The 22,310-nt window shown below is 35.3% G+C and overlaps 1 protein-coding gene and 1 non-coding gene across 2 annotated transcripts; both read right to left on the bottom strand.

The window, feature by feature from the left end:
* Positions 1–4,071: 4,071 nt before the first annotated feature.
* Positions 4,072–5,582, bottom strand: LOC110640167 (uncharacterized). The gene has a single exon (XR_009150818.1). It is a non-coding gene; the product is annotated as an uncharacterized LOC110640167 (transcript).
* Positions 5,583–8,545: 2,963 nt separating this feature from the next.
* On the bottom strand, positions 8,546–21,906 carry LOC131182361 (uncharacterized). Its single transcript, XM_058151718.1, has 3 exons — positions 21,418–21,906; positions 9,491–10,429; positions 8,546–9,416 (listed from the first exon to the last, which is right to left on the bottom strand). Exons 1-3 carry the CDS (start codon positions 21,810–21,812, stop codon positions 8,789–8,791), a joined length of 1,962 nt encoding a protein of 653 aa, XP_058007701.1. The 5' UTR covers positions 21,813–21,906; the 3' UTR covers positions 8,546–8,788.
* Positions 21,907–22,310: the final 404 nt, after the last annotated feature.

The raw sequence follows: 22,310 nt of genomic DNA, 5'->3' as shown, positions 1-22,310 counted from the left end.
GTTAGCGTAAACCTTTTTATAGCTGGTTTCTATTGATTGCTTGATTTTTCACATGCTCTGCAGCAATCGAAACGCCATTTTGCCTCTTCCAAAAGGATATGTATCATAAATTCAGTAACTTGACTGGATTGATGCACAGAGAGAGGCGGATATAGAAAGATGCTCAGATGCTCTGTGGGGGGGGGGGTTGGGAGGGTTCCATTTTAGGGTTATACAGCATAAATGGATGAGAATTGTGAAATTTGGAAGGACGAAAACGCACCGTCTTGACCCGATGCATCGAAAGATGCCGTTATGGCAAAGGGAAATTAAGAACCTTTTTAATTTTTTTGGGTAAATTATTATGAGGTCCTTGGGATTTGTCAAAATATATTAATTGGTCCCTAATATTTTTTAAAAGCAATTAAAATGTCCTTACTTTTAAAAAAGCAACTGTTTAGTCCTTTCGTCTAAATTTTTAACAATTCTCGATGGTCAATTACTAAATGTTCCTAGCACCAACAAACGCAGTCCTTTTCTTTCCTCTCTACCATTTGAGTCTCATCCCTACTCCTCTTAATTCGAAGCCTCATTCTCGTCCTCTCCTCGTCCTCCTCCTCCTCCTCCTCTTCCTCCTCCTCCTTCTTCTTCGTCTTTTCTATTTTACTCTGTCGTTACCCACTAAAAATACGAAACGGGAGACGCGATCTATGATGACATGACCCTCCTTACTCTCGGCTCTCGCACCCATGGCTCAACGTAAACACAACCCTTACTTGACCTCAGAGCTCACTCAATCGGCATTGTGAGCCTAAACCCTCACTCTCCAGCAAGCCCAAATCCCTCACTCTACCTGCTGCCATTCCCGTATGATTCCTTAGTGAATGGACAAAGACAAAGCAGTCTCGCTGCTTTATATTAGGAATGTGATTATTCTAATATGCAATTCATGGCTTTAGATTCATGGGTAACCAACTGAGCTAGTGTTATTCCTTCTGATTCTCGAAGACAAAGACGACACATCTTCATTCTATCTCAGGTTCTACATTACCCCTAGTTCAGAGTTCATTAATGGTCTTTGTATTTGATTAATATTTGTAATAATTTGTGTGAAATTTCTTAGTTTTGAATTTTGATTAAATTTATTTTGTAAGTATTTATGTTATTGATGAATTTAATTTTATTTTGTAATCATTTTGATTGATTTGAGTTGTATGGTATGGTTTTGTAAACTATAATTATGCCATGGCCATCTAGGTTTTGAGGGTTATCGAGCTTGGGAGGTGAGTAAGTGTTGGTGAATGGTGACGTATGGATATGTGAGGTTACGAACTAGGTTTTTTGACAGAGAAAGGAAGCTATGTGGCATTGGAGAAGTTGTCAATGATAAGGGAGGAGATGATTGGTATAGTGTTGAACCAGTGACAGTGGAGGGTGGCTCTGTATGTGTCAAGGAGTGAGTGAGGAATGGCAGAAGTTGGAGGAGATGGGTCTGACAATATCTATGTATAGTTGAGTAAGATTAATTTGGACATTTCCTTTATCATTAACGTTTTCCGTCAAAAAACTCTAACAAAAAAACTAAATAGTTTAATTTTACAAAATAGAGCAACGTTTTAATTGTTTCTAACAATTTTAGGGACCATCTAATGAATTTTGGCAAAACTCAAAGACCTTAGAGTAATTTACCTTTTTTTTTTTCTTTTTATTTTTCGTTGAATATCAAGATGAACAATTTATCAATGATCTTAATATATAAATAGCACATTGTGTAACTATTTATTGTTTTGTTTTAATAATAAAGTTTAATATTTTTTTATTTATCTAAATTTCATTTTATTTTTCACAATCTTATTATAAAATTTTATTAATATTTTTAATTAATTATACTTTTATTTATGTATTAATAAATACAATTTTTAATAACAATTGATATGGTTTCATATTTGATAAGAATGTAAATATATATTTTGTAATACAAAATTTTAAATAAGTTGATTAATATGTTATTTTATTATTTTTTAAAATTTATTGATAAATATTAATAAAAAAATAAAAATAATAAATAAAAATATATATGTCGCTTACCATTTTTAAAGTATCATTATTAAAATTCATAAATTTTAAATATATGAGATTTTTTAAAAGTACATGTTTAAATTTTAAATAATTTTTTAGTGAATAATTATTTAAATATATAAATAATGTTAAAAGCAAGAGATGTTAGAGTGGTTCACCATTTTCCTAATCTAACAAAAAATATATAATTAAAAAATGATTTTTCTAGATACATACATAACATGACGAGTGGAGTTTTCAGATGTCTTAAAATTATAAACTTAAAAATTTTTAAAAATTTAATATTATAAATTTTTAAATATTTAAAACAATTAAAATATAAATTATTGGGATTCTGTATTTAAAATTTTTTTTATTAATCTTATCGTAATAAATTAAATAATTTTTAATAAATTAGTAATACTCAGGGGGTTAAAATTGTAGAACTATTTTTAATATAAATAGAAATATTATTAAAATAATATCAAAATTTTAATTTATATTAACTTGTAATTTTTGATTTTTTATAGACAAACATCATTAGCAATGATGTTGTTTATATAAATCATGTTGATAAAAGTATTAGCCATAAACGTTGTGTCACTAAAAGACGATATTGTATAAATCAAACTCATTGACAAATGTATTAACGACAAACTTTGTGTCACTAAAAGATATTAGTGATGAACTGATATGATTGTTTATCTATCTTTATAAATATATTTTTGGTATTTTGGGATGTTCTCTCTCATACACTTGTATATATTAAATTTTGAAATGTACCAGTAATTAATCAATTTTGAAATCTTAATTCCACTTAAACTGATTAATGATTAAATATGGAGTTTGCCTGACTATCCATTTGAAGTAATTCAATCCGTTCATAGCATTAATCAAAGCTCAGAGACCCTGACCTCAAAGTAAATTTGTCCATTCAAGAAGAATATGTTTCCTCAAAGGGTTTTGATCTCAACAAACAAGTTAAATTGATGTGTTAAAATTGCTCAGATTCAGAGAGTGTTAAAGGCTAGAGGCATTGTATTTTGAAAAGTTAAAGATTTTCTTTTCAGTTACTCTGCTAATTACGACAGACTCGATTACTCATGGAGTGGCTTTTGTTAATGGGTTAAGTTTGAAAAAGATCAATGAAGATGGGAACAAATTAGTTAAACTTTCTTGTTCTCTAACAAATCAAAATCTTCAATGAGAATTTGTTCTTGGTGAGGAAATTTTAACAAGGAAAAAAGATTGAAATGTTAATGTCAATAATTCTTAATTGTATACTCGTAAGAATACTCTTTTGATTGCAGTTTTGAGTGAGTGAAATGATGTCAATTGAGGAAAATTCTCAGTGGTGGATTTTTTTAGCAAAATTAGAGAAAAGTTTGGTTCCTCATGGAGGACAGGGATGATCTACATAGGGGGATAATATAATGTCCTTAGAATTAGAGGACTGAAGAGGAGATGCTCATGAAACTTTAGCTTGAACTTGACCAACACAAAGCACGCAGGATTGATGGCCTAGTCATGTCTGGCCTTTTTATTATCAATTGCATTTAGGTATCCAGCCAATCTCACATTTGCTTGTTCATATGGACTTCTTTGATTACCTAAACAACATTTATTGCTCAATAGGACTAAATAATGGACTTATCTTAATTTTGAAATAATAATTTCAATTTAGGGTTTTGATTAATTTTATTTTCATTGACTAACCGAATAATCTATAAATGTGAATATAAGTATTGAATTATTAACTAAAACACATTATAAGGACTTTTTAATTTAACAAGTTCTGGTTCTGCAAGGGTTTAACATTTTATCAATCCTCCATTAGACTAGACAACATGCTTAAACATGCATGTATAAAGTTGGATCATCTATACATGCAAGTGGGCATGTGTTGGTGTTGAACGTTTATAAAACAAGCCAAAAATTGCATAAAAGAGGATTAGTATGGCAAATCATCGAGAAAGAGAAGATAGGATAGGTGAGCAAAACTCTTATCAGTGTGATGGCAGAGAGTTCTGCAATTATAATCAACCACTGACTGAACTGAAGCATTGGAAACCATTAGAGGGCTGCAAGGCAGTTGAGTCATCCGCACCTATGACTTCCCTATCAATGCCTCAAATATCTCTAATTAAAATGAAGGTATGCAACAAAACCACTTACAAGAGAACCACATTGGAGGCAGTCGTGTAGTCAGTACTCACCAGTGAAAGTCCAATAAGGAGAACCACATTGGAGGCAGTTGTATAGTCAATACTCACCAGTAAAAGTCCAATGAGGCCAAACTCCCATTAACCAGCATCAAGTAAGCGAGGATAATGAGGGTTTTTCCTCGGATCCAAATCCCAATTCCACAATATTTATTTCTCCTCGGAAGATGCTCAAGAGTCGAGGTACCTCTTCCTGATACTCGATCACAAAATTATTCATGAAGTACTCCTCAGTGCTTTTCAATACAGTACATAAATTAATATCTCCCTTAATCAAACCCTTCAATAGCAAGACTTTTACAACTGAACACCTTGGGACAATCCTCTTCTCCAAACTATAACTTAAAACACTTGGAACTCGGGCAACATCTGCTGGCAGCCAACCCATCTCGTTGACAAGAAAATCCATGGTGTTCCTAATTTTCTCAATTGAGAAACTCATACACGAGGGAAACTTTCTGATAACCGACCAAATTTCATCTTCTGATAGGCCACAACTCCTATAAACCACCATCTTCCGCTCCCAGACATTAGGGCGAGACACAACTACCAGTGCATGTGCAAATGTGGACTTCAGAGGGTCAAATCCAATTTCAATAACATATTCTCGAGCAACGAGCAGAAATCAATCTCAGATATGCACTTCAAAGACTTGACCACTTTCACATCAGAAACAAGCACACTTTTGAGGATATTATAGCAAGGAATGATACGCAGTTCAAAGCTATAGCGCACAAAGCAAGAGTTCCAAGACACCATCTGACCAAGTATTGAGCCTGAAACACCGATAGAACGTAGAAACTCCAGTTTGGGCAAAAGGGTCTTAGTAGGATTGGCCAAAATCAGCTCGGGCGATCTCTTAATAAGCCTAGAGATGTCGTATTTCGTGAGTCCGTAGTCTGTGAGAATGCTAACCACTGCATCCGGTTTATCAGGGGATTCAAATTTTACTTTCTTAGATATAGATTCTGCAGATTCCAGGGAAAACCCGCATGAGCGTACAAGATAAGACACTGTATAAGGGTATTTCTTATGTTCATGGTCCACAGGTTTCAAAGATGTTGACAGAGATTTAACACTGAATAAGAAGCCATTTTGAATACAACCAAGTTGGATTGTGGAGTTTAGCAGTGAAAACACACAAGTAGGAACTGGCATTTGTAGTGTTCTTCTCCAGAGAAACGCAATCATAACTGATTATGTTAGAACTTACAAGTGAGCGTAAACCTTTCTATAGCTGGGTTCTACTGATTGCTTGATTTTTCACATGCTCTGCAGCTATCGAAACGCCATTTTGCCTCTTCCAAAAGGATATGTATCATAAATTCAGCAACTTGACCGTATGGATGCATGGAGAGAGGCCGATATAGAGAGATGCAATGTGGGGATTTGGGAGGGTTCAATTCTAGGGTCATACAACATATATGGAAGAGAGTTTGGGAAAATTTGAAGGATATAATTTCTCAGAGTGTTGACACGATGCAGCGAAACGCACCGGCATGGGGAAACCTTCGTGTTTAGAACATCTGTTAATGGAATATTTAATAGTTGCTTGATTTAAAATAAAATGAATATTATTTTATTATGTAAAATAAGTTAATTTAATAAAATTTTAGAATTCATTACATTTAATTTTTATAAAATGATTAGAGGTGAGCATTTACCTCAAATTGAATTCAATCGAAAGAAATCAAATCATGAAAACTGATTTACCATATTAACTAAAATGATTGAAAAATTGAATCAAATTTAACTGTTTTATTTTAATTAGTTCGATTCAAATTGATTAGTTTTGAGTTTTAATTATTTTTTAATTTAGAATTAATTTTTAAGTTATTTGATTTAATTTTAATCTTGATTTGAATTTAATAGTCATTAATCAATGAAATTGAACAATTTATATATATAAAATTACATATAATTCATAAATTTACTATAAAAATAAATCAATTCAAAAATTAATAAAACTATTCAGTTCGATCCTATTCAATTAATTTTTTCTCTCTAAAATCGAACCAAATCAAAATAACAGAAATTCTTAAAATATAAAAACGAACCAAGCAAAATTATGTTGAGAATCGAACCAAATTACTAAATTAAGGTGATTTGATTCGATTTATTCGGTTTAATCTGAATAATGCTCACCCCTAAAAATGATATTTTTATAAAATAATTAATTACAGAAATTTATTAATTTACTAAAAAAAATAAAATTTTTTCACATAAAAAGTCATATAATATTTTTAATAATATTATAAATATTATAAATAAAATTAAATAAAATATATTTATTTAGTATTTCACATTTAACATGTATTATTTAAATTAAATTTTAAAATATTGTGAAAAATATGACAATTTAAAATATTAAAAAATTATTTTTTTATTAAATTAATAAAATTTTCTGTAATCGATTATTTTATGAAAAATAGTGTCGTTTTACAAAATGTTAATGTTTTAAAATTTTGTTAAATTATTTTATTTTTCATAACAAACTAATTTTACTTTATTTTAAATTAAGTAATTACAAAAAATATTTTTATTTGGCAAAAAGGCTTTTTAAGTGCTGAATGTATTTAGTGAAAGGTTAAAAATTTAAGAATTATATACTACTTTTAGAAGTTTTAACATTTGGAAAGGTTAATTATTAACTTAGATATTCAAGGTTAATAACTTAGATACTCAATGTTAATATTTTGTCCAATATTAATGAAGCCTACTCACCCCATTAGAGACAATTACTTTTAGGATCTGTTTGGTAAAAGATTAAAATATTGAAAGTTAAATGATATCCTCGTAAGTTTTAACTTTAAGAATAATTATTGACCTCGACTCCCCAAAATTAATGTTTAGCCTTTCAAAATGTATAACTATTAACAAGGTAAAAAGTTAATAAATTTTATCTTAAGTATTCAAACAACATTAATAAGGATTAAAGTTATAAATATAAAAATTATTCTTTATTAATCTCATACCGAATACACTTTAAATATTCTGACAATTGAGTTGATCTATTTAAGGTCATTATCAATTTAATTAATCCATTTAAGACTCTGACAATTAATTTTAAAGTCAAAACATTTAAAATTTATGTTAAAACATTGAAAATTTAGGTCAAAAAAGTCTAATATCTATCATGTAATTTACATGTAATGGACAAATGATTAGTTGATAATTATTTTTATTACATAGTCTAAGAACTAAACTCCCTACTGCTCTCTCTCTGTTTTTTAATTCTATTAATAAAAGACAAATAATTAAAATATGAATGTTATACATTATTACTGCCAATTAACATGCTCAAAGCTAAATTTAATGCTTTTTCAGCATGCCCTATGATGGAAATAAAAGATAATTTTCATGCCTTGCATGACCTAGTGGTATTAGACGTGGTGGATTTATTTTTAATGGAATATACGCAAGATCAAGTGGGGGCTTATAAAAATGAATTTTCAATTCATAGGTTTTAAATAGAATAATTAGGGCTTATTTGATTCTGAGAGTAATTGTGAGTGCTATAATTATAAGGGATTTAAAGAATCAACATAATTGATAAGTACTTATTTGACTCTAATAATAATTGTTAAGCATTTAAAAGGGGCTTTTGCCTTTTTTTTTTTTTCTTTTCTTCTTAATTTTTAATTAACCAAAATTTATCACTGATGTATATATTTGTTTTGCATGTTATGTAAATTATTTGTTATTTTATTTTAATAGTATAATTTCATATTTATTTTTTATATTTTAAATCCTTATAATAAAATTTTGATAATGATAAAACTTCTAATTAATCATAATTCTATTTTATATATTAATAAACAATTTTTTTAAAAACAATTGATATAATTTTATATTGATAAAGATATAAAAATATCATTTAGGCCATGTTTGTAATAATGTAATCAAAGTTATAAAAAAAATCACAATTACATTGCATATTTTATTACATTGTTGATAACACAAAAATTTATTATAATAGAATGATAATTACCTAGCATAATTAAATACACTTAAAATAATATAATGGTTAATAAATAGATGTATGATTACTTATTTTAATTAATTATTTATTTATTTATTATCAATACTATTACCATTATCACTACTCGGCCACTATTACTTCTGCCTTCACTATCCCTACTCTGCCACCAATACAACCATCACCACCGCTACCACAACCACCATCATTACCAATTTATCATTACCATCCTATTACCTATGTAGCACGAAAACGGAAACGCAGACACGGGGAAACACGGAAACGGACACGGGGAAACGGCATTTTAAAAAACATAGGAAATGGAAACGTGGGGGAAACGTGTAAATATAAAAAATATAGGGGTATATTTATAAATAAATATATATATATATATATATATATATATCATGAAAGATGTTTAATAATAAGTAAAATTCAAATCAACATTTAAATTCAACTATAAAAATACATATTTAGAAGTTTCATACTTATAAGAAATAAATATTAACTACAACACATTCAAATGTTAAAAAAGAAAAGATAATGAAATTTATGACATTTCTTCAACTTCACTGTCTTTCTCATTCTCCTTCTCCATGCTTGTAGTTGCATTTTCATCAAACAAAACAGACTCTAACTCTGGTTCATCCAATGAAAGGTTGGCAAATTCAAGAACTCCCACATCTTCCATACTCCCAAATTGATCACCACCAACATCCCACAATTTTGTCTTCTCATCATAATATTGGAAGGAGTTTCTCGACAGAAGATGAAGATTATTATGGATAAAAACCAAGTCCTCTGCACGTTTTGGAGTTAATTTATTCATTCTGCATGAATGAATGAAGGAATAAATACTCCAATTTCTTTCACAACAAGAGGAGGAAGTAGGTTGTCCAAGCACTTTAAAGGCCAACCTTTGAAGTAAAGGTGCATTAGAACCAAAACATGCCCACCATTTCTTAGGATCTATAACATACATACTTCCAATAGAATCAGGATCAACAAAAGGTCCACTTTTCAAAGAAAAATTTGCAAATTCATCATTTGCTCTAATTCGCTCATCTTCATTAGAAAAAATCCTCATAAAGCATTTAATTCTCTCAGTTGATACTTCTCCATCCATATGAGGAGGCACTCTACCTTCTCCCTCTTGAAGCCATTTTTCACTATAAAATCTTCAAAAATAAGAAAATAAATTTAGAAAAAAAAAATTAGAACAAGAAGATGAGTATGTAAGTTAGAAATTTACCTTGGATTTAATGAATGGGCTAAACAATGAAGGGGAGTGTTGCTCTTTGCCCAACGATCAACAAGAATTCGATGAACCACAAAATAAAAAGGAGAAAACTCATCTGCTTGCTTTCCTTCATGATCAAAAATAACTTGCTTCACCTTTTCAATCATAGAATCCCACAACTCATAAACCAAATGAATGCATGGTTTGTCTGTGTCACAAACTCTGATCATGTCATAAATGGGCCCAGTAAAAGCAATGATGTAATCAACATTTTCCCACCAATCCTCATCTACCACTTTATCACGAACAAATCTAGCTTTGCCTTGGTCATCTTCTCGGTATTGTGCCCATTGATCACTCATAACCATTACTTCTAAAGCACGCCTAATAAGTTTAAATCTTTTAAGCATCACAACAATAGAAGCAAAACAAGTGTCAGCAACTGAAAGCGATTTCAAAGGGCTAAACTGATTATAAATTGCAAGCCTCATGGAATGATTCATTATAAAATTCTTGATTTGCAAAGCATCCCCATGGATTTCAGTGATCCAGTGACACACATCATAAGTTTCTTGATTAGTTTCCAAATTTTTTGCTGCACATATATTCTTCAAAGCAAGATTAAGAGTGTGCACAACACAAGGAGTCCAATAAATATGTGGAAACATTCCCTCAATGATTTCTCCAGCACCTTTACAATTTGAAGCATTATCAGTAATGACTTGTACCACTTTTTGATGACCCACCTCATCAATTACTTCTTTTAGCAAATTAGCAATAAATTGCTTATCTTTCACTTCACCAGAACAATCTACAGATTTGATAAACATGGGGCCAGACTCAGAAACAATCATAAAATTAATCAAAGGCCTCCTCTGGGGATCACTCCATCCATCACTCACAATACTAACACCCTTTTCTAACCAAGTGCTTTTAATTGGTTCAAGCAACCTCTGTAACACCCTCCCGGTAGCAATTCCGTACATTCTACTGTTCCGGTGACCGGTGTCGGTCCGGACAGCTAGAACGTTCGGAAAAATATTTAAACTACAGTGAGGGACCATAATTAACTCAAATATTAATAAGAAAAATTTGGTAAAAATTTTAGAAATAAAATACAACCGAGTTAAACGAGCTGGTGCCCAAGCGATGGGTAACCAGAGGGAAGTTGCGGTTCTCGCAACGAGGAGCCCTAGACCCGGGGAAAAATTCATAAAATAATTTTTGGGACTCAAGAGAAGGGTCATTGAGGTTCCCATGGCATTAGAATGCCAAGAAAATACCTAGAAAAATTTTTCAATCGGTACAGACAATTTTGACCCGTTAAGCCAAACGGAGGGCATTTTGGTCATTTCGCCTTCAGAGGTGATTTTTGGCCGACTTGTCCAGTTAAGTAAATAATTATTATGACTCAAAATATGAATAAATATTGCTAAAAATTAAATTGAAATGTGGTAGAAAAGAAAAGAAAAGAAAAATGAAGGAAATTAGGGATAATGACATCACATGATGTCATTTACATACCCTCCACCAATCACCATTCAACAAGCCTTCTTAAAACAATTAAAAGAGACAAATGGACCCAAAAATTCTTCTGTTTCCTTCTTCTTCTTCAGCCAGCCGTGAGCTTCTTCTTCTTCCTCCATAATTCTTGTTCTTTCATACCTTAAATCCTTGATTTTTCACCCCAAAACCCTTAGGTCCCTTCACAAAAATTGGTCACCCAACGTTGCTAGAGTGTTTGGCAGCCAAGAAAACAAAAGAAAGTGAAGTTCAAGCTTGGGAAAAATCTGCCCTATTCAAGGTTAGTGCTATACTTTCACTCTCACTCTTTTAATCCTTGTTAGAGCATCATTTTAAGACAAGAAATTGTAAGAATTTGAAGTAAATCATCTATGTTAGGGTATCTTCAATTTTCGGCAGCCCTAAGGAAGGATGAGTTTGATTGTTTTAATGAACTTAGAGTGGCTAGAAATGATGTTTAAGGTATGAATATGCATAGATGTTGAACTAGTATGCTAATTAAGGTTTATGTGTAATTTGAATTGGACATTAGGGTTTTGAGAAGTGAAAGATTGACTTGGCTTAGGAAATTGTTAGAGAACATTTTAATGGTCAATTAGTGACTATTTTAGGTAAGTTGAGCACAATTTGGACTGAAAAATAGGATTGCAAAGTGAAGATGTAGGCTGCCCTAGGACAGCAGCAGAGGGACTGAAAATTCAGTCCACTTGGACTGCCATAACTTGGGCTGTGTTGGTCCAATTGGTGTTTGGCCAATTGGACATGAAACTAGGCTTATAATGGCACATTTTTGCTGAAGAAACCATGCCCAAAAGACCAAAGCAAGAGGACCAAAACTTGGCCCCAATCCGGATACCCTGCAACTGATTCTGTAGAATGACCAACTGTTCATTTGGCCATAACTCACTGTAGATTTGGTCAATTGACCTGAAATTTTTACAGCAACAAGTTAAGACATAGAAAAACAACTTTCATGAAGGAACCTACCCCAAATTATGGCCAGAACTAATTCAAACATGCACTCACAGTCACTGTTCATGTTACTGTAGATATGGTAATTTCTGCAGAATGGTAATCCGGCCAGCTGTGGTTTTTGGACCATATCTGGAGCTACAAAACTCCAAATGGAGTGATTCAAAAAAGAAAATTCAACTAGACAAAATAAGGAACAACTTTCATGTTTTCCATTTCTTCAAATTCCCACTGTAACAGGGCCCAATGGAACAGTAAAGTTGGGTCTCCAAAACTGAAAATTCTGCCCTCCTAGATTTAAGTTGAGAAATGGAAATGGCAATCAATTCCAACAAGTTTTAAATACAAAATGTGGTATGTTTGGGGTGTTAAAACTAATACACATATTTTCTATCCAAAAGTCAACATTTTTGTTGACCAATGAGGTGAATAGTGACCCCAAAACTTGAAATGCACAAATTGAAGAATTTAAAAGTTTCAAATGCCCTAGTATACCTAACATGATTGGTTTGGATAGTTTGGCATGCCAATAGGGTTCAGTTAGAAGTACTGCACATGGCAATATGTCATTCTGTGATTTCATGGCTTTTAGCCATTCTGACCTTGTATTGAGACTTGGCCTTGTGCCTGATATTATTCTGACTTGTTAGCCGCTCATTACAATCTGGAGATGCATATGTGACCGATGGTGTGGCCCGAGGTACTAGATACCCAAAGCGCTATTTACCCGTTATCTAGTCCAGTCGTCTAGTGTAGGTTACTTGGGGCAACCAAATGAATAAAAGTGGATAAAGTAAATGATATACAAATACCAAACAAATAAAACGTACACATTCACTACACATTTAATTTCTTGCTATTTTCTTTTATTATATTATTGCACCACTAAGCATTATTGCTTAGCGCGTTGCTTTTGCCACGCGTAGGTACTAGAGATACAGATCGTGAGCCCAGAGACCACAGATCGGGTGAGTCCATCCTGCAGCCTGCACAAAGGTCCGTGTCACCTCAACTTCGCAGTTGCATTGGTAGGACACTAGGTGTCATTTTGACATTTTGTAACTTAATTTTGATTTTCTCATATGTAATTAAACTTGTGTAATGTATATTGAGGTTTATGTAAATTATGAAAATTGTATTTGTGAATGGAAAAGTAAATGGTTATTTATGATTTATATGTGATCATCACATGTGATGGATGATTGAGAATTGAAATTGAAATGTTGAGATCTTGATATTGAGTTTTGTGATGATATTGGAGTTGAGAATGAATGAATTTGTTTATTGGAAGTGTTTTTCATAGGTTCCGAAGAATTGTTTTCTCCATTTTTAGCCGGTACTCTGCCGGATTTTCTTTAAAATTTACGGAACCTCAAATAAATTATGATTTCAATAAATGACTTAAATGAGTTATATTTTACAAGTTATATTCAAAATTATGATGAAAATTAATTAGGGTATATTAGAGTGTGCCGGTACACCGTGTGGCATTACTTACTCGGGTATACTGTACACGGGTACGGGGTGTCACATTTAGTGGTATCAGAGCATGGTTTAGGCATTTCTGGGCCTAGATTGAGTCCATACCATGCATTGCATTTGTAAGAGTCGAGGTGACACTAACGCAGATCTGTTTATCTTTCTTATTTTGAATAGGATATGGATCCTTCATCTCAGAGAGCCGTTGAGGAGGAAGTGGAGAGTCATGCTCCACCTGCAGCAGCTGAGACTGGGGGCATGAGAGAATCTGCTCTGCCAGCTCAAGTAGAGCCTGCTCAGCCTCCACAGGCCATGTTCCAACAAATGGCCGACTTCTTCAGACAAATGGCCGGGGTAATGCCAGCACCACCACCACCACCACCAGCTCCACAGCATAAATCACACCTGGAAAGGTTAAGGAAGTTTGGAGCTGTGGACTTCTATGGCAAGAGAGAAGATGACTCTGTTGCAGCCGAGAATTGGTTGAACAGAACGGGCAAAGTTCTAAAACAACTCCACTGCACCCCAGAGCAAAACCTAGAAGCTGCAGTATCCTTGTTGCAAGACGATGCCTACGAATGGTGGGACACTGTGTCCATTGAAGTGCAGCCAGAAGCTGTAACTTAGGACTTCTTTCTCTCCGAGTTCAAGAAGAAATATGTGGGTACTGTATACCTGGAAGAGAGAAGAAGAGAGTTTATTAACCTGAGGCAGAGACAGTTGTCAGTGGCCGAATATGAGAAGGAATTTGTTCGATTAAGCCGCTATGGAAGGGAGATAGTCCCTAATGAAGCTGAAAGATGTAAGAGATTTGAAGAGGGACTAAATGACAACATCAAGATCCAGCTCACTGCCCTGGGAATCCCAGAATTTACCAAGTTAGTGGAAGCTACAATAAAGGTGGAAAAAGTAAGAATCAGTGAGCATACTAGAAGAGAGAGACAGCAGAAGAGGGGACCGGGTCAGTCTAGTTCAGCTCCTGCATTTGGGAAGAAGTTCAGAGGTCCACCTGCACAGAGTTCAGGTCAACCACAGGGTCAGGGTCAGTCTCAGGGGCCCAGGCCACAGTTCACCCCTAGGAGAGGTCAGTCCACACCATCAGTGGGCAGCTCTCCAGGGATGGGGTTTAGGGGACCAGCCCCAACATCTTCTGCATGTCCGCATTGCCTGAAATGGCACAAGGGGGAATGTTGGAGAGTAACTGGTGCCTGCTTGAGGTGTGGGTCAACAGAGCATCGCTTGAAGAAGCGCCCACGCAGAACTACTACAATGCTCCAACACAAGCGACATGCACTCCCTGCACCACCAAGGGGTAGAAGGTCCGTAAATCTGTGGGACCATCACGAGGCTCATCGAGCCAGGCCAGAGAGGCCAGATAACAGACCACCTGCCAGAAATTATGCCCTGAGAGCTCAGGAGGAGCAAGATGCCCCGGACGTCATCAGGGGTACGTTCTCCCTCTACACTACTCCTGTGCATGCATTGGTGGATCCAGGATCCACTCATTCCTACATTTGCATCAACCTACCCGTAGAAAGGGGGATATTGGTAGGGGAGAGTGACCAAGACATTCTAGTCACTAATCCATTGGGCCACAGTGTAGTAGTGAACAAAGTATACAAGGGTTGCCCGTTGAGGATTCAGGGGTATGAATTCTTGGCAGACCTGATTGAGTTGCCTTTCCATGAGTTTGACGTGATTTTGGGAATGGACTGGTTGTCACGTCATCAGGCAATAGTTGATTGCAAATTGAAGAGAATTTCTCTAAAAACTTCAGAGGGTAATGAGATCACAGTTGTGGGGGAAAGGACAGATTTCTTGTCCAATGTCATCTCAGCCACAGTTGCAAGAAGAATGATGAGAAAAGGCTGTGAAGCCTACCTAGCACATGTGGTGGATACTAGGCAGGCTAAGCCAAACCTGAGTGACATACCCACAGTGAGAGACTTCCCAGAGGTATTTCCTGAAGAGTTGCACAGTTTGCCACCGAGAAAGGGAAGTTGAATTTGCTATTGAGACAACTGCAAGATCAGACCCATTTCCATTGCTCCTTATAGGATGGCACCCACTGAATTGAGGGAGTTGAAAACTCAGTTGCAAGAGTTGCTGGAAAAGGGGTTTATACGCCCCAGTGTGTCACCATGGGGAGCTCCAGTACTGTTTGTGAAAAAGAAGGATGGGACTTTGAGGCTATGCATCGATTACCGGCAGTTGAATAAAGTGACTGTGAAGAACAAATATCCGTTGCCTAGAATTGACGATCTGTTTGATCAGTTGAAGGGAGCAGGAGTATTTTCTAAGATTGATCTCAGATCAGGGTATCATCAGTTGAGGGTGAAGGATGTAGATGTGCCCAAGACTGCATTCAGGACTCGATACGGGCATTATGAGTTTCTGGTGATGCCCTTTGGCCTAACAAATGCACCAGCGGCATTTATGGACCTTATGAACCGTATCTTCCATCCATACCTAGATCGGTTCGTAGTGGTCTTTATTGATGATATTTTGGTGTATTCTAAGACCAGGGAAGAACATGATGAGCATTTGTGGATTGTTCTGCAAACCCTGAGAGAAAAGGAACTGTATGCTAAGTTGTCCAAGTGTGACTTTTGGCTGAATGAGATTGCATTCCTTGGACACATAGTGTCAGCTGATGGGATTAGGGTGGATCCCAAGAAAATAGAAGCAGTGATGGAATGGAAGCCTCCCAGAAACACAACTGAGGTCAGAAGCTTCTTGGGGCTAGCTGGGTATTACAGAAGATTTGTAAAGGGATTTTCCTTAATAGCTGCTCCAATGACCAAGTTGTTACACAAGAATGTCAGATTTGACTGGAATGACAAGTGTCAGACCAGTTTTGAGAAGTTGAAGGCTATGTTGACAGAGGCACCAGTGTTAACACAGCCAGTGTCAGGAAAGGACTTCGTGGTCTACGGTGATGCCTCTCATAATGGGTTAGGGTGTGTATTGATGCAAGAGGGGAAAGTGGTCGCTTATGCTTCCAGACAGCTAAGACCACATGAACAGAACTACCCTACCCATGATCTAGAACTTGCAGCAATTATCTTCGCACTGAAGATATGGAGGCATTACTTGTATGGTGAAAAGTGCTACATTTACACAGACCACAAAAGCTTGAAATACTTGCCAACCCAGAAGGAGCTCAACCTTAGACAGAGGCGATGGATTGAATTCTTAAAGGATTATGACTGTGTAATTGACTACCATCCTGGGAAGGCAAATGTAGTTGCTAATGCTTTGAGCAGAAAGTCCGTCACCGCTTTGAGATCATTGAATGCCCGTCTAACTTTGATTCGAGATGGAGCTATTTTGGCTGAGTTGCAAGTGAGGCCAAACTGCTCTGACAGATTTTGGATGGGCAAATGGCAGATGGAAAATTAACGGCCATTATGAGCAAAATCCCAGAAGGAAAAGCAACTGATTATGAGGTGAAGGTAAATGGGTGTCTGTATTACAAAGAAAGACTGTGTGTACCAGATGATGGGGAATTGAAGGTCAATATTCTAAAAGAGGCACACACTAGTGTATATGCTATGCACCCAGGAAGTACAAAGATGTATCATGATCTGAAGCTCCAGTATTGGTGGCCTGGTATGAAGAAGGACATAGCTGACTATGTGACTAAATGCTTGACATGTCAGCAAGTCAAGGCAGAACATCAAGTTCCATCGGGTTTGCTACAGCCTATACGCATACCTGAATGGAAATGGGATCGGGTCACTATGGATTTTGTAAGTGGTTTACCTCTCACCCGGAAGAAACATGATGCAGCATGGGTGATAGTTGATAGATTGACGAAATCAGCACACTTTCTACCAGTTAGGACTGACTACTCACTAGAGAAGTTAGCAGAATTGTATATCAGTGAGATAGTTAGATCGCATGGAATTCCACTTTCCATCATATCGATCGAGACCCAAGGTTTACATCGAGATTTTGGAAGAAGTTGCATGAATCCTTGGGTACACAACTCCACTTCAAAGACTTTCCATCCTCGACGGATGGGCAATCGAAGAGTAATCCTGTAAACAATTGAAACCAATGTAATTGATACAAATTTTGAATTTAAATGATATCAATTACATAATATATATGTCGTGTCCTTGAGGATATCTTTGAGGAGTTGTGTCATTGAGTTTGAGGAAGTTGGGATAGATACCTCCCATCGCGTAATTTGCATACAACAATAGCTACCAAGCTAGCATTCAAATGGCCCCATATGAAGCCTTGTATGGGAGAAAATGTAGAACTCAGTGTCTTTGGGTGAATTGGGTGAAGACAAGCTGGTAGGGCTGACACTGTGAAACAGACTGAGGAGAAAGTGAAACTAATTAAAGCCAATCTCAAGGTTGCCTCAGACAGACAGAAATCCTATGTCAACTTGAAGAGAAAAGAAATAGAATATGTGGTTGGCGACAAAGTGTTCCTCAAGGTGTCACCATGGAAGAAAGTGTTGAGGTTTGAAAGAAAAGGTAAGTTGAGCCCTAGGTTCATTGGCCCATATGAAGTCATTGAACGTGTGGGTCCAGTGGCCTATAGGCTAGCTTTACCACCAGAGCTGGATAAGATCCACAATGTGTTCCACGTGTCCATGCTCAGAAGATACCGCTCAGATCCTTCGCATGTCATCTCCAGGGAAGAAATTGAAATACAACCGGATTTGACGTATGAAGAAGAACCTCTACGGATCCTAGCTCGGGAAGTGAAAGTGTTGAGGAACAAGCAGATTCCACTGGTGAAAGTGCTTTGGAGGCACCACAACACCGAGAAGGCAACTTGGGAAAGTGAAGAGACGATGAGGCAACAGTTCCCTCAACTGTTTGCATCAGGTAAATTTCGAGGACGAAATTTAAATTAGAGGGGAAGAGTTGTAACACCCTCCCGGTAGCAATTCTGTACATTCTACTGTTCCGGTGACCGGTGTCGGTCCGGACAGCTAGAACGTCCGGAAAAATATTTAAACTACAGTGAGGGACCATAATTAACTCAAATATTAATAAGAAAAATTTGGTAAAATTTTAGAAATAAAATACAACCGAGTTAAACGAGCCGGTGCCCAAGCGATGGGTAACCAGAGGGAAGTTGCGGTTCTCGCAACGAGGAGCCCTAGACCCGAGGAAAAATTCATAAAATAATTTTTGGGACTCAAGAGAAGGGTCATTGAGGTTCCCATGGCATTAGAATGCCAAGAAAATACCTAAAAAAATTTTTCAATCGGTACAGACAATTTTGACCCGTTAAGCCAAACGGAGGGCATTTTGGTCATTTCGCCTTCAGAGGTGATTTTTGGCCGACTTGTCCAGTTAAGTAAATAATTATTATGACTCAAAATATGAATAAATATTGCTAAAAATTAAATTGAAATGTGGTAGAAAAGAAAAGAAAAGAAAAATGAAGGAAATTAGGGATAATGACATCACATGATGTCATTTACATACCCTCCACCAATCACCATTCAACAAGCCTTCTTAAAACAATTAAAAGAGACAAATAGACCCAAAAATTCTGCTGTTTCCTTCTTCTTCTTCAGCCAGCCGTGAGCTTCTTCTTCTTCCTCCATAATTCTTGTTCTTTCATACCTTAAATCCTTGATTTTTCACCCCAAAACCCTTAGGTCCCTTCACAAAAATTGGTCACCCAACGTTGCTAGAGTGTTTGGCAGCCAAGAAAACAAAAGAAAGTGAAGTTCAAGCTTAGGAAAAATTTGCCCTATTCAAGGTTAGTGCTATACTTTCACTCTCACTCCTTTAATCCTTGTTAGAGCATCATTTTAAGACAAGAAATTGTAAGAATTTGAAGTAAATCATCTATGTTAGGGTATCTTCAATTTTCGGCAGCCCTAAGGAAGGATGAGTTTGATTGTTTTAATGAACTTAGAGTGGCTAGAAATGATGTTTAAGGTATGAATATGCATGGATGTTGAACTAGTATGCTAATTAAGGTTTATGTGTAATTTGAATTGGACATTAGGGTTTTGAGAAGTGAAAGATTGACTTGGCTTAGGAAATTGTTAGAGAACATTTTAATGGTCAATTAGTGACTATTTTAGGTAAGTTGAGCACAATTTGGACTGAAAAATAGGATTGCAAAGTGAAGATGTAGGCTGCCCTAGGGCGTGGAGAGGATCAAAATTCAGTCCACTTGGACTGCCATAACTTGGGCTGTGTTGGTCCAATTGGTGTTTGGCCAATTGGACATGAAACTAGGCTTATAATGACACATTTTTGCTGAAGAAACCATGCCCAAAAGACCAAAGCAAGAGGACCAAAACTTGGCCCCAATCCGGATACCCTGCAACTGATTCTGCAGAATGACCAACTGTTCATTTGGCCATAACTCACTGTAGATTTGGTCAATTGACCTGAAATTTTTACAGCAACAAGTTAAGACATAGAAAAACAACTTTCATGAAGGAACCTACCCCAAATTATGGCCAGAACCAATTCAAACATGCACTCACAGTCACTGTTCATGTTACTGTAGATATGGTAATTTCTGCAGAATGGTAATCCGGCCAGCTGTGGTTTTTGGACCATATCTGGAGCTACAAAACTCCAAATGGAGTGATTCAAAAAAGAAAATTCAACTAGACAAAATAAAGAACAACTTTCATGTTTGCCATTTCTTCAAATTCCTACTGTAACAGGGCCCAATGGAACAGTAAAGTTGGGTCTCCAAAACTGAAAATTCTGCCATCCTAGATTTAAGTTGAGAAATGGAAATGGCAATCAATTCCAACAAGTTTTAAATACAAAATGTGGTATGTTTGGGGTGTTAAAACTAATACACATATTTTTTATCCAAAAGTCAACATTTTTGTTGACCAATGAGGTGAATAGTACCCCAAAACTTGAAATGCACAAATTGAAGAATTTAAAAGTTTCAAATGCCCTAGTATACCTAACATGATTGGTTTGGATAGTTTGGCATGCCAATAGGGTTCAGTTAGCAGTACTGCACATGGCAATATGCCATTCTGTGATTTCATGGCTTTTAGCCATTCTGACCTTGTATTGAGACTTGGCCTTGTGCCTGATATTATTTACAGCTTGTTAGTTGTTTTGTTGCACACCGGGAGATGCATATGTGACCGATGGTGTGACGGCCCGAGGTACTAGATACCCAGTGCCAGTTTACCCGTTATCCAGTCCAGTCGTCTAGTGTAGGTTACTTGGGGCAACCAAATGAATAAAAGTGGATAAAGTAAATGATATACAAATACCAAACAAATAAAACGTACACATTCACTACACATTTAATTTCTTGCTATTTTCTTTTATTATATTATTGCACCACTAAGCATTATTGCTTAGCGCGTTGCTTTTGCCACGCGTAGGTACTGGAGATACAGATCGTGAGCCCAGTAGACCACAGACTGGGTGAGTCCATCCTGCAGCTCTGCACAGTGTCCGTGTCACCTCAACTGCGATTGCATTGGTAGGACACTAGGTGTCATTTTGACATTTTGTAACTTAATTTTGATTTTCTCATATGTAATTAAACTTGTGTAATGTATATTGAGGTTTATGTAAATTATGAAAATTGTATTTGTGAATGGAAAAGTAAATGGTTATTTATGATTTATATGTGATCATCACATGTGATGGATGATTGAGAATTGAAATTGAAATGTTGAGATCTTGATATTGAGTTTTGTGATGATATTGGAGTTGAGAATGAATGAATTTGTTTATTGGAAGTGTTTTTCACAGGTTCCGAAGAACTGTTTTCTCCATTTTTAGCCGGTACTCTGCCGGATTTTCTTTAAAATTTACGGAACCTCAAATAAATTATGATTTCAATAAATGACTTAAATGAGTTATATTTTACAAGTTATATTCAAAATTATGATGAAAATTAATTAGGGTATATTAGAGTGTGCCGGTACACCGTGTGGCATTACTTACTCGGGTATACTGTACACGGGTACGGGGTGTCACAACCTCTCTACATTTGCTTTTTCTTGTTGAAGTAATGTGGTTCTCAATTTGTTATAACCAGGCGGCACATAACCATCCAAAACATGATTAGCAGCAAAAGAATAAGAACTCACATAATAAGGATTTCTAGCAAAATTAAAAGGTAGATCCCCAGTGTAGAACATTCTAGCAATCTTTGCATCTAATTGAGCTCTAGTTTGCAAGTCAAAAGCTCTACCAAGAGGAGAATCATTAACTCTTCTTTTCTTCAAAGCTGTTGAAATACTTGGTTCAGTCATATTCAATGAAGGAACAGAAGTTATACTAATAGGCAAAGAAACTCGCCTAGATTGTGAATTGGTAATTTTGTTTGTTGCCTCATCCTCCTGTTTCCTCATTTCAGAAATACTATCATTCATCACTTTTTTACACACACCAATCCCTTTTCCAGTGATTTTCAATAAATGAGCCCTCACTCTAGTATAAGTCCCTTGCTTTTCTTGTCCACAAAAATTGCATGTACATTTACAATTACCCCCTCCTTCTCCAGTTTTCTCTAGTTTAGTTACATATCTCCACAGATGATTAAATTCTTCCTCCCTAGTTTTTGAAGAAGTGGCACTAGTGCTATTTGCTTGGGTAGAATTTTAGTTCGAAGAATCCATTCAAATATTGTCCTATCAAAATGACAAAAAGAAAATGCAATTTTATATAATTTACAAATTATTTAAACAAATTATATACTAAGAATTAAAGCACAATGTAAATTATATATTAAAAGATTAAAGAATTAAATAATAGAATTGAATAAATTGACTATATTATGGAAAATTTTAATATATAATATAACGATACATTAAAACAAATTATATTAAACACATTATATATAAACTATTACAAAAATATAAAATATATTA

Source organism: Hevea brasiliensis, chromosome 8 (genome assembly GCF_030052815.1).
Source record: "Hevea brasiliensis isolate MT/VB/25A 57/8 chromosome 8, ASM3005281v1, whole genome shotgun sequence".
In the NCBI taxonomy this organism is placed as follows: Eukaryota; Viridiplantae; Streptophyta; class Magnoliopsida; order Malpighiales; family Euphorbiaceae; genus Hevea; species Hevea brasiliensis.
Note: the sequence above shows the minus strand (reverse complement) of the source record. Positions and strands in the feature narration are given on the sequence as shown.

Coding starts and splice junctions, on each gene's coding strand:
- LOC131182361 (XM_058151718.1), bottom strand. CDS start 21,812: ATGAATGATAGTATTTCTGAAATGAGGAAACAGGAGGATGAGGCAACA. Junction 10,430..21,417: donor GAAAAAGCAAATGTAGAGAG/GTTGTGACACCC, acceptor GGTGTTACAGAG/GTTGCTTGAACCAATTAAAA. Junction 9,417..9,490: donor GCCCATTCATTAAATCCAAG/GTAAATTTCTAA, acceptor TTATTTTTGAAG/ATTTTATAGTGAAAAATGGC.